The 13,642-nt window shown below is 40.9% G+C and overlaps 1 protein-coding gene across 1 annotated transcript; it reads right to left on the reverse strand.

Annotated features, from left to right (window-relative positions):
* Nucleotides 1–2,669: 2,669 nt before the first annotated feature.
* On the reverse strand, nucleotides 2,670–12,488 carry SUMO1 (small ubiquitin like modifier 1). Its single transcript, XM_005484171.3, has 5 exons — nucleotides 12,331–12,488; nucleotides 7,293–7,367; nucleotides 6,016–6,093; nucleotides 4,365–4,436; nucleotides 2,670–3,527 (listed from the first exon to the last, which is right to left on the reverse strand). Exons 1-5 carry the CDS (start codon nucleotides 12,340–12,342, stop codon nucleotides 3,459–3,461), a joined length of 306 nt encoding a protein of 101 aa, XP_005484228.1. The 5' UTR covers nucleotides 12,343–12,488; the 3' UTR covers nucleotides 2,670–3,458.
* Between the last annotated feature and the right edge of the window lie 1,154 nt (nucleotides 12,489–13,642).

Genomic DNA, 13,642 nt, shown 5'->3' on the forward strand with positions numbered 1-13,642 from the left:
AGACTACAAAGATTACAGAGAAACTGTAGCAAGGTTTTTTTTGTTTTTGCTTCCCTGATATTTTGTAACACTTGTAGATTCAATTCATATTGCAGTTCCTGTAGAGTTTCCTGCGGAGAAGCATTTTGAGTTTTTGCAGTCTCTAAACTGCAGCTGAACTTCATTAGATATGCATTAAGTACTGGTTCAAAACCCGTCTAAACATCCAGCACAATTCCTACTGGTCTCTGTAGAGTGCTTCAGAGGTTAATTTTCTCATTTAAGAAAACTTACCTGAACAGCAATAATTCAAGCATGCTCACAGAAGATGCACAGCACAGATACACAAATATTTTAATACTGTATTCTTAAATAATATCCATTTAAATTCTGAAAAGCTAAAAACTACAGTAAACAACTGTAGCATTTCTAAAACAATATATGGCTAGTCAAAATTCATGGCAGAATTTATGTGTTAGTATTATCTAACATTAACTGAAGTCTAAATCCTGCCAACATTTATGCATTTAACTTAAAAACATCCTAATTTCATCAAACTGGTGATCATGCATACATGTTTATACTGAGAATACACAAATCCTCCAGGCACAGCAGCTTTGAGAAAAGCTGTTAAGAATGATGGTTTTGTAAAGTTCCTTTCAATAAAGCTTTTATACATCACCATAGTGAAAACTAAATATATTGTCACAACTCAAAAGAAAGTATTAGCTTCCACCTTCTGTTCCATTAACTGACTCAGTGAAGAGGGTTTTGTTCTCCCAACACTTTTTTAAAGGAGTTAAAACCAACCTATTTCTAATATACAAGTAAGCAAAGACAAAAATTGCAAGAGGAAAGATTTTCTGGTTTTCTCCAACATATGAAATCCAGCCCTATTCCCAGTTACAGCATTGGAAACTGTAAGTGCTTTAAAACTTCCACTCTAGACCATGTTTTTAAAAATAAATTCTTTGAAAAGGACTAGGTCTTTCAAAAAGAAAAGAAAGAAAAAAAAAGTCTAGCTTCTTGACTTCAAAACTCAGGTTGGTTTTACTTTAAAATTCAGATTTCAACCTGTAATTCCAAAGAATTAACCTCTTTAAAAAGGGCACTAGTGGATCTGTAGCACATGTATCGTCTCAATTTGCACAGAGTTCTCAATATTAATCTTTGAGGCAGGGAACAGTTTTCCCCTTATAATTGTTCTATCAAGTTCTATCAGCAAAGACATGACTTTAGACCAGCAGCTCTATTGAGGCTCTTTGAGGCTTCACAACCAGCCTGAGAAAGAGGTCAAATCAGTCTGTCACTGGTTCCACATGCACTCACTGAAGAGATGTATTTTAGGACAAGGTTACAGAACAAAAAGCAATCTTCGCCTTGAGCTTCATCCTACTGAAGCTGCATTTTGCAGAAAACCCTCCTCCACAGTCTCAAGAGAACCAAATGCAGTGCTTCAGCTAGAAAGCTGATATAAATGAGCATATAAAAACTGATTTGGAAGAGGCAAGTGAACAGCTAGAAGCAAAGATAGTCAGGGCAGCCACTAGAGTACTAGCATCAAACCCCAGGGATGTGGATTCAGTTCTCAGCTCTGCTTTCAGTTTCCACAGTGACCCCAGCAGCTGCACTTCAGTTCCTAGTTTGCAGAAGAGAGATAATAGGAACTTGCCTACAAAAAAGAGCATTATACCAATTTTCATTTAAAAGATGATCTGGTAATAAAACAAGGTTGTTTTATTTCTGGTATTCTGAAGCAAATGTATTTATAATTTTAAAAAAGCAATAGGAGGTAGATGCAGAAAAGCTGTGTCGTTCTACATCATCACAGCAATCTCTCCTTAAGAACTGAATTACATAAAATACTTTAAGAAAACCCCATATTCTGACATTTTGTAAACAAAAATTTTAATCTTTAAAAAATTGCTTAGTGCAACTATGCATACAAAATTACTGAATCAGGAACAGGACAACCACAGGCATGAAAGAAAATGCACTCTAGCTTTACAGCAAATGCCATTTAAAAAAAAAAAGTACTTAAAACCTGCTATTTTATCCAAGTATGCCAGCATGTGCTTGTAATTGAAGCTGGCATTTATATGGAACTTGATTTACCAAATAAGTCCTTTTCACCTGCAAAAGAGGAGAAGCAGAGAGAGTAGTGAAATCTTCTCTTCACACTACTCTGCTCATTATCTCCCACCTCAGCTTTCATATTGAGTAACAAGCTCTCCAGCTGACCATTTATAACGTGCAGGTAGCTGGAACATGTCGACCCTGATAAATGATGCCCAATGAACTGTCATGACACTTCCATGTCAATCATAAGATTATTTAATGGTACCATATCATATGAAATGTAGACATTAAAAGCCATCTTTATTTACTGCCAAGTTGCATTTTCAGTTTAAATTCTGTGCATGAAGTGAAGATTTACATAACTGTACGTGAATAGTCTCTTCCAAGAAAAGAAACAGCTAGTAGTCTCTAAGAGTCACCTGAAAAACAAGCAGATCAAGTATTTTACGAGGGCAAGTAGGAAAAAAAAATATTTATGAGGTATATTTACAGAGCACAGTTTTTTTCTGGCTTCAACTTATAGTCACAGGAAAAGCATACCCTAATTAGAACTTCTAATGGTTTTGCTCATTTTCAATCATTTGAAAAGAAAATACAAGTTGTTTATAAAATTGGTTTTCTTGTTTATTTTAAATGAAGCTGGTACAGACAATGTCCATTCAAAACCCACGTCCCAGGCCAAAAGGTACAAACAAGCGTGTCAAAGTAACACCAGTTGGCTGCTGTGAACATTCCTGCATGGATACCTGCGCGCACTAATTGCTATATGAGGTTAAAATGCTTCTGGGCTCTTCTGGTAATATTTAAAAATCATTAGGGTTTTCAATTTCACGTCTTCAGCAAAGCCATCTCTGGAGCAAGGAACAGATGACAACAGTTCTAGCTTTTCCATTTCCAACTCGTCGATCTTCCTCATTGGGCCATCAGCATAATTTAAACAAAATAGCTCTGAGTTATGGATACACAACTTCTCCACAGTTTAGTTCTCTGAAAAACTTCATCTCGCACTGAAAGTTATAGTCCAGGAGTGAGACAGTCACACATCAAAACTTCAGGGCAGATATGGAAGTCATTAAGAACACTCGCCCACCTGGCAGATCTTACAGCCTTCGTGCCTGAAATGCACGAACCCAGTGAACATACAAATGCATGTGAGTACATGTATTCCTAAAGGGGAGGGCAGAAGGGAAGAGGGGAGCAAGGTTGCAGCTGGATCACAGAAGTTCAGCACAATGAAAACAGAAACAATAGTGTATAATGAGCACGAGAATTCAAAATACCAGACGCTTGAAAGTAAACTCCCAGAGATGGGGTGCCAGTTTCAGTGTTGAACACCACATTACAAAAGAACTATTATTTAAAAATAAAAAAGGATTAAGGGGGAAGAAAATCAGAAGGATCTAAACTGTTGAGTGACCCCCTGTCTGTTCCTGATAAACTTCAATCACATCTTCCTCCTCCATCCCCAGCTGTGAGAACAGAGAAAAAAAACAGCAAATAATTGTTGTTAATAATTGTATAAATCTGTGTGATGAAATCAGAGCAGGTCCTAGACAAATTATACAATGCTTTGTCCCTTTGTCCCATCATAATTCATCACAGGGGTAGAGGAAGTTTCAGTCTCCATATCACTAGACAATATTCAAATTTTTGGACATTTTTCTCCACACTTAGGTATTTGAGTCAAAGCAAAAGCATTACAGCAAAGACCCACTTGTGGAGCAGTCCACATCAGCCTGGAAGCTGCTGGCTTTACCTTTCTCCAAGCCCCTTGTTTAGGGGGAACAAGGACATGAACAACATCACAATGAAAGCATCAGCTGTGGAGCCACATGAATTACATCTATAGTGCACTACTAGCTCACAGTGCAACTTAACACCTACATCTTGCAACTCAAAGCCTGTTTACAACTATTCTCTCAGAGAGAGCAACTTGTTCAGTTTCATAGTAAACAAGTTTGTTTGATATTTCCAGAAGGTCATTATTATGGGTTTCTTCCTGCTTTTTTGTAACAATTGGTGGAAGTCACTGGACAAAAGTAACTGTTTAATGTTTATTTACACTTTAATCTACTAAATGTGAACTAAATACATATTTATTCCAAAGTCATACTGAAGTTCAAGCTCAACATGGGGAAGATTTCCCTTTGTGTTTTTCCCCTCCTAGCAAGCAGTGACTACACCCTCCTTTCTGGGGCATTGCACATGGAGGTCCAAGCAGGCTCTTTCTAAACTGCCTATCTGCTGTACTAAAAGATCCTAGTTAAAGAAATACAGTCAAACCATATTTCTAGGAAGAAACTCACCTCCTTGGGGGTATGATTATCAGTAATCCTCTGACCCTCGAAGAGAAACCTGAGTGAATTCATTGGAACACCCTAAAAAAAGAAACACACGTATAAGAAAAAAGCCCAACTTACTGAATCTTGTATGGGTTTGCAAGAAAAAAACATTTTAAATAAAAACAACACATCAAAGTCATAAAAGAATGTTAGTTCCTGTTACACAGGGAGCTCAGATATTCTGTTGCATTCAAATAGACTACCAAGAAGTGACTCAAAAAGTATGATAGTGCCAAAATGGGTTTGTTCCAGAGTCTCACTGGAATTGTAGCTAAACAGCCTGGACATTTCTTTATCTTTTTTAACTTGTCTTTATTTATGAATTAAGTACTGACTATGCCCTCTCTCCCAAGATATGTTTACAGAAGTATTTTTCTGAAGAGTGTATTAGCCTTATTTAAGGATCCTAAGACAACAGGAGAAACATGATGTTTATTTCATGAACTCCTACCCTTGCTTTCCCAATCTTCTATGGCTACAGGAAGGAATCACAACCTTTACCATTATCAATTCTGCAAATGCTCAGCAGTAGGAACAAGAAAAAGCAGAGCTGAGGGGAAGAAAAATGAACAGCATTCAAACAAAGTGAAACAAACATCCCAAAGGTAAACAAAGTTAAAGAATGTCTATTGCACAAGGTGCCCATGTTCTGGCAGAACGTCATACTTCACATCAATAGATAAGGCAAACACCTCATCATCTTTTCCTTCTCTTGAAGGTTATGAGCAAAACAAACTCATGTGGAATACGACAATTTTATCACTTAGCTCTCAAATACCGCTTGCAACTAGGCAGAAAATTGCCTCAGGTAAGGACAGATCTTGAAATGTTCATAGTCCCTTTCCCAGAGAAAGGCTACTTGACACCAAAAACTGCACTGACTGCTGCAAAGGAAATCACAGACCCTCCAGAATTCAGTGCAGGAGATAACAGCTGTGTTTACTCAGACAATTATTTCTTTCTTTAAGAAAGAATTCCACACACGCATGTTCATTAGTCAGTAAGAATGCTGCATGAATTATTTCCAAGATGATTTAAAAAAAAAAAATTAGGTTTTTAAAATGAATCATAATTTTAACCATTTGGATATGGCTACAAATGTATCTGGTGTTTGATCTTTTCTTTCCTCCTACACCAGAAAGGAAGCAAAAAATAACACTTCATGAAAGAACACTTCAATGACGAGTTCAACTTGTCTCAAAGTATTAGGAAAAAGCCCCCAAAGTATATTACTTATGATTATATCTCCTGAAGTGAACTCCAACACACTTATCCAAGAAAAGGCCACACAAGGCATCTATCCCCAAAGCTGAGGGCAAACTAGGCCAGGGCTTCTGGAAATAGCAGCTGTGAATCCACAGTATCTGCCACAGAATCTGGAAGTGAAAAGATGCTTTTGGTCTGTAACAATTGTTACTATTTACCAACATACACAATATTTCAGACTTATTTAACTTAGAGTACAACTTCACAATTGTCTTACATAGGAGTACTTTTACTTGTTAAAAGAAACAAGGAGATCCATTATGTTTGTACTATCAGATGCCGCCAAAGTCTTTATTTGAAAGCACAGTGTTTTTATTTTCTTTATAAACAATGTCATTGTTTCACAAACCTGTCTTTGACAGTATGATTCTTTGAGTTTCTTGAGGTGTGTTGTCATTTTCACCTTGAAGTGAATTTCACTGCTGTCCTAAGGACAGAAAAGAAAAAAAATTACTCTCCTTGTAATAACTGCTAACTTCATCTATTTTATTTTTAAACATTTCATTAAGAAAAAAAAAAAAAAAAACTTACGTGAAACATGGAATGTGATTTAACTATCACCATGCATACCTTGGTGCATCATGATGTGAACCTCCAGGATGATTTATCAGTCACTAAATTTGCTGTGTACTTCCACAGGAAGCGCTTTTTAAAAAAACAGATGGCATCGTATAGCCTTAGGCTCAACATGGAACTTTTGGATTTCAAGTTACTAAAACCCATCCATGGTTCAGTCTGTGCTGCCATCTTTACCCAGATGATATACTTATGAAATACAAACATACATATGCAGGGGATTTCTGTTCTAAGATTCTAAAGAGACAAGTTAAAGCTTGCACTTCAAAATATATACGAAACCTCGTTCAATTAAGAGTAATTATCTAGAACGTAGGATACAGGCAGACTTGGCAACATGAGACTAACCTAAGGAGAACTCACAGATCTTATTATTCTGTAGTCCTTCCCACTAGCCCGAAGATGCAAGTAGCTGCAACTGTCAAAATGGCTACAGATAAAACAGACTGCAAGAGGTTCTGTGCAAAAAGCATGTGGGCCACTTCCAGCTTTTCAATGTGTTCTTGTAACTGCTGATTAGGCCAGCAAGAGGTAAGGTAGTTTCTCTGTTAGTCCTCTGTCTCCACCCAACTGCAGCAAACACTACAACTCCAACAAACAATCCTAGCTGCCATCTGAGCTAGGGGCTCTTTGCACAGAAGATTCCAACATTCTCAACATTCACATTCCAATGCAGCCGCAATTCAGACTTCTAATCCACCATTCATCTGGTTGCTACATCTACCAACAGGGCAGCCAACAATCCTTTTCCCATCCCTGAAAAGTAAAGCTGATCTCATGCCTAGGATACTACACAAACTTTGAGGACCTGAATTTATCAAGTTTGCCACTTATTTCATTCATACCCTTGGATAAATTAATCCCTCAATGCATAAAAAAACATACCAGAGTAAGTACACTAATACACATTTCTGGCAACTGGAAGTAGTTTATGACAGAGGAGGATCCACACTGTAGAACTGAAAGTATCAACTTGCATTTGGTCATTTCTACCATGCAAGAAGTCACACCTACATCAAATGTCAACAAGCACTTATGTAAAAAACTCACCTGCCCAATGACTTTGAGTTTAATGTACTCCCCTTCTTTCTTATCTCCTAAGTCCTCAGCTGAAGGTTTTGCTTCCTGCAAGAAAAAGATAAAAACACCTGATCAGTTAACACTTTATTGTTTTCACTGGACAGTATGGCAGCTCTCATCCTCTACTGAGTGAAATCAGACTACTCAAGGTGTCTTCTTTCCTTCCCTGTATGTGTGTGCACAAAAATAACAGCAACAGACTATTATGAAAGGTTGTCTGTCTACCTGTGAGAAGTTCAATTAATGAGAGAAAAGAAACACCATGAAGAACATAAGAAATGAGAGACAATCCATTTGGAAATAGATGACATACAAAAAGAAGTATGATTTTATACCTCTAACTCCTGCACAAACAGCAAAAAACCCACAAGAAGCACACTAAGAGTACTACGAGGCTCAGCTATTTGACAGAAAAAAGGAACATCCTGAGGAGAGTAAACAGAAAGTACTTGTAACACCCTATCAACTTAAAGAGAGTGAACCATGCAAACATTTTTCAACCCACTGCATCAAAGGTAGTCCTTATTTTCAAAGGCTGCCCAGCTAGCTTCTTTTCTATGACAAACAAAAGAACAAGTTTGTCTTAAGACCACAATACCTCAAAGTTTAAAAAGGTGCAGGTCCAAGCACTACAGTGTTTTGATATCTTTCCAGGCTAAGAACTAACTGTACAGACAAGTTTGATTCAACAGCTTGAGCACTAAAGCTCATCAAAAGGGTTTAAGTGTTATACACTCTAAGACATTAATTAAGGACATCAGACTTTTCGTGTTACCAGTTGATAGATGAAACAAGGGAGAAATCAGGTGTTATTAACCCCATTCCTTGCCTGTCACTACACATCCTGCACCAGGCCTTTAGCTATGTTCCACTGTAGGACAAAGGGATTTACACAGACATCAGATCTAGAGGATGCTCCATGAAGAATTGTTCCCAAGTAATCATAACCACAGGTACCCTGCTGATCATGTTTGAAATAATCCTTTTCTAATAAACAAAACACATACAGGTGTCTACCACAGGCTCCCATCCCAAAAGAGATTTTTTGCAAAATGTACAGAAATATCCTTTATATGGCTGGGCTTGAAATTTAGGATCGAGTGCCAAAACCACACAAAATAACCTTCTCCATTAAGTCCATCCAGATAGGTCTCTACCTCCAGATTAAAACCTTTTTAAGTTTTTTAAGTTTTTTCCCCCTGCTCCCTAAAGAAGTTAAACACACACTACTTCTTTGAACATTAAAAGATCAGGGAAGGGCACATGGCAAGTCAGCAAACACCCTTCCCATCTGTACCAGTCTCAATCTGGAGTAAAGAAAGAGAGGAAGTGTTCTTTCTATCAGTTTGACTCACTGCCTCAACCCAGATCAATTCAGTTTCTACAATGGAAAGAAGTATGAGCCAGAGACTCCACCTGGTTTGAATACCTTTTATTTTTTTAACACCCATCCAGGCACAACCTAAACAGCAAGGACTGATTCATCACCCTTCAAGCTCAAATCCAAAAACTCAACCCAGGCTTTCAAAAAGCCTGACATACACAGGCCTTCAAGCAAGTCACCTGAGAAGCATGAAAGGAGTTCTTCACAGGTAACACAGTCAGATCACCTGTGTTCCATAAAGTTTTCCCCAACACATTTGGACTCTAAGCTTCTGAGACTAGTTGCACGAATAGAAACACACTGCTATTCACTCCTGACCAGAAAGGAAAACAAGAAGCTGCAACTTGTTCTGAAAACTTGCACAGCTGTTTCAATGCAGCATTACTAACTTCTAGGAATCTAGATTCAGATCTCTACTGATCTGGTTTGTAGCTTCAAAACTAGCTCCTGTTTCACTATTACTGAAAGAACCTCTGCATGACATCTCAGGTCAGTCACTGTCTAAATTTACTTGACAAATGGCATGACAGCACATTATCCCAGCAGCAGAGGTATTTGTAGTAGTTATATAGTTCTGTACATTGTAACAGATCTACCTACTCAGACTTCCAAGCCCAACCATCCTGTACAAGGTATTACTAATGATCACTGCTACTATGACAGTGCCTCTGGCCAATATGAGTGATAAAACTATGATTCATATTTGATTTCTACCCTCAGGGAAAGAGGGCTCTGGTATTAAAAACAAATAGGGAAAGCACCAAACAGTAGAATAAGCAGAGGGAATTGAAGTCTTCAAACCATAAAGATGAGGGGCTTGTTTCAAGCCCCACAAGCTCTCTCACCCACAAAATAAGAGGAAAGAAAGCTGTGGCTTCAGAAGAGAAATAATATAAAATCAAATAATAGAAGTGCCAATAATCAAAACTTAAAATAGGAGAAAAATACCTTACACTAGGATACAAGACCCAGCAAGGCTGAAAATGCTCTCTGCAGTTTGTCAGTGAACTATACTGCCATTCAATGCCAAATGGTTAAGGCAACACAAAACCACTTAGGAATAAAGAACAGAAGAGGACTGCAAAGTTGTTAAACTACTAGCATTCATTAACAAAATCCTGATCAGCAATTAGCAAGCAAGCCTCCAGACTTCTTGCCCTATGAAAAGAATGGGTGCTTTAGGGTACCTCCTGAAATAGGACATAAAAAAAGACCACCACACAAAGGGAACAGAAATACCACAACACTCCAAGTTCTAACTTTTCATTAGATGCCTGACATTTTAAAGGCTTCGTTGCAGTTTTCCTAAAGAGCACAAAATAAGGCAATTAGCACTGTCCCACACTTATATAAGGATCCTAAAAAGCACAAAAAGTTTCTTGGATGAAACACACTGGTATTGCTATTGCAACTAACAAAACCAAAACACACACAAAACAAACATCATGAGGCAACATATCGCAAGTTTCCTCCTTCAATCTGCAGAAGAGCTCAAACTTCAATGTCTAACCTTAAAAAAACCTCTATTCTCAGCATTTTAAAGAAAAATCATCAAAACCAAAATTACTAGAGGAACAGATGTACAACATACTTCTTAACAAAGCAAATACACTTACATTTTTTTACATACAAACTATAGCATTCTTTATAAGCAGTACATGAACAGATATCCTTTAGATTCAAATAACTCAAAAACGGCCTAAGACACTTGAAGGGAGGGGAAAACAATTTGTGTTTTGTTTCAGTTTTGCTTAGATCCCACTAAGCAACCGTGTGGGTTTTTTTTTGAAGTCTGCTCTTCTTTCCTACTTCTCATAAAAGTCAATTTCACACTGAAAATAAAGTAATCTCTTCTTTTACTGATGATAAATGATCCCCCTCTTGACTTAATTCCAGGGCCAAAAAGAATGATACTCTAAGCAACTCACAATTTCAGATAATCCAGTTATTCTTGTAGGATTGATAAAGAGAGGAATGAGATTTACAGTGCTGCATAACCTTATGTTATCCTTCCACTTAAGCATCTGTTTAGCTCTTGTTGCACAGTCCCCCAGAAATGAATGACACGTCTAACAGTGTTTTGCTTATCTATTAAAAATAAACAGCAGGCTCCTTATTCACAGACCTTTAAAATACATAGCCACAACAGGTTATCACATACATGGAATTTTACATACTTCAAGTAGTCCCAAAGACAAAATACACATGTGTTTTAGCAGAACTTGCCTGGGGAAGGATTTATCTAACTAATGAAAGCTGCTATTTGTTAAAACACGCCTTGGTTCACATATGCAGACAACTACAGAACAGATCACATGAACATCTGCCTATAAAATCTAGTTCAGAAACTGTCGGTGGGTTTGTTTGGCTTTTTTTAAAACGCAGTCACTTTCACGTATTTTGCTACAGAGACAACGCGTCCGCCTAGGAGGCGGCAATCGCTGCGCTCGCAGCTGCCCCTCGGGCAGGCACAGGCCGGAGGGGCAGCAGCAGCATTGTCAGCTGCATTGTGCCGGGAGCCGGGGGCGGGGAGGCAGGCAGACCACCAGCGCACACGGCGCTGGCTCCTCTTCACCGCTCACACCGCACCGAGGCTGCTCCCCAAAACATACACGGCATGCCCTAAGCTGAGCCTTGTCTCTGGGGACTTTTCATTTCCCGGCTGGCACCAGTACTACTCCTGACTTCACAGCACTACGAGAAACGTTTGTAGGTACTGACATTATCGCGATGGCTACACTCCGGGAAAAGTCAAAGGTAGGAAACAGTGCCCTATGACGACAATATGAAAAAATAAAGCAAAACAGAATACAAATTAAAGCCGGAACGCTGTTTTAACGTTCCAGCAGCAGGTCACATAGCCTACAGCAATAGTTGTAAGCAAAGCACTGTATACATGCCAGGCCGAGCAACCCAGGAACTTGCGGTACAAGCAACTATTGACGTCCCCGGCTCAGAAGACAGAAATGACGGGGGCATAACGAGAATATTACTTGGAGCGAAAGCAGGATAGAGCCTTGATAAAGGACGGGGTGTTTAATCCAGGCTAACAACGCTCAGCTGAGAAAGGAGGGGCAGAAAACCAGGCTTTCGCATTCCTAGGGCAAACAGAGGACCTGGCAAACCTAGCCTAACCCGCACAAAGCCCGCTCCGGGGGAAAACCATCCTACCACACACCCGGGAAATGGAAACGGAAAGAAAACAACAGTTGTGCAACACAGCTCACCCCTCGCTGCATTCCCGGGTTTCCAGAGCCGGGGCTGCCCCGGCGGCGATCCCGCTCCCTCCGGACGCCGCCCCGGCCCCCGAATACCCCCTTCTGGAGCCCGACCGCGCTCCTCGAGAAACACCCCGAGGGAAGAGGGAAAAAGGATTAAAATACACGGGCAGAGAGGCCCGAATCTGGCCGAGGTCGGAGATCGGCATCCATACATACACACACACTCCCCTGGGGGAACGTTCACCCGGCGCCCTCCGGGCGACCGCGACTCCGCTCCCCCCGGGCCGGGGCTGCCCCGCGGCGGCGGAGAGTGCGGGCGGGGGGGGCAGGCAGCTCCTCCCGCGCCCCCGGGGCCGCCGCGCCCACCGTGCCGTCCCCCCGCGGCCGGGACAGCCGCCCGTACCTGGTCAGACATGGCTCGGCCCCGTGTCGTGCGGCAGGCTCGGCTGGGCCGCTGCAGGCGCTCCGCTCCTTTCTCTGCCCGCAGCGCAAACACAGGGCCGCGGCACGGGCGGGATTTCCGGTGCGCCTGAGCTCACTTCCCTGCCGGGCTCCGCCCGCCGCCGCGCCCGGACCTCGCTCGGAGCGGCACCGGGTCCCACCGAGGCCGCGGCCGAGAGGCGCGATCGCCGTTGGAAGAAGCGACGAACGTTAAGGGCACCGTGGCGACCGGAGCAGCTGGGGAGAGGCCAGCGGATGGCATAACGATGAGGAAGGGCCTGGAGCATCTCTGCTCACGAGGAGAGACTGCGGGAGCTGAGCCCGTTCAGTCTGAGGAGATTATGAGCGGATCTCATGGATGCACAGAAATACCTCAAAGGCGGGTGCCAAGAGATGGTGCCAGACACTTCTCAGAGGTGCTCAGTGACAGGACGAAGAGTTACGGCCATAAACTAAAGCATAATAAGCTCCACCTCAGCCTGAGAAAGAACTTACTTACATTGAGGGTGGCAGAACACTAGAATAGGCTGCCCAGGGAAGCCATGGAGTCTCTGTATCTGGAGACATTCAAACCCCACCTGAACATGTTCCTGTGTCACCTGCTGCAGGTGACCCTGCCATGGCAGGGGTTGGACTCGATGCTCTCCAGAGATCCCTTCCAACCCTGACAATTCTCTGAAGTCACATAACCCTTTCCACAACAGCAGATCTTGGAGCAAAAGTCACTTTCATTCTGCCGACCTCTGATATCTTGCTGAGGTTGTTACTAAGATGTCATAACAAAACACACTTTTCTGTTGAGACACAGTGCATTTTTTTTAAGTCATTGCAACCACGCAAGCAATGGGATCTGCACGTATTATCTGCACCCAGGCAGTTACATTTGAACAAATTTGCAAAGATACATCATTAAAACAGAACAGGTGCCCTGCTTTACATTGGCACAGCATGGCTATTCAGAGGTGTGCACAAAAAGTAACATCCACCTTAAAGATTACATTTGAGCTGCAAGCTGTTTGTACTATAGCATGGACTCCTAACATCCCCTCTCCACCTCAGGCAACTCCTACATGGCATCACTGCTGGCACAGGCATTAGCTCTAAGAAGCCAGCAACTAGAAAAAAAACTCCACACATCAGAACCATAAAATAACGTGAATGTAAAATCAATGAATCAACAGAAATTTGCTCAATTGAAATAGGAGATTATTATCTTCATGCTACTAAACAGAGTTTTAACTTCATCAGCTACCTTTGGGAAAGGGCATTAGCTC

Source organism: Zonotrichia albicollis, chromosome 10 (assembly GCF_047830755.1).
Source record: "Zonotrichia albicollis isolate bZonAlb1 chromosome 10, bZonAlb1.hap1, whole genome shotgun sequence".
NCBI classification, from domain to species: domain Eukaryota; kingdom Metazoa; phylum Chordata; class Aves; order Passeriformes; family Passerellidae; genus Zonotrichia; species Zonotrichia albicollis.

Excerpts from the sequence above, each read along its gene's own strand:
- SUMO1 (XM_005484171.3), bottom strand. Across the intron at positions 4,437-6,015 it reads AATCATACTGTCAAAGACAG|GGTGTTCCAATGAATTCACT; the intron begins GTTTGTGAAACA and ends TTCTTTTTTTAG. Across the intron at positions 3,528-4,364 it reads ATAATCATACCCCCAAGGAG|CTGGGGATGGAGGAGGAAGA; the intron begins GTGAGTTTCTTC and ends CTGTTCTCACAG.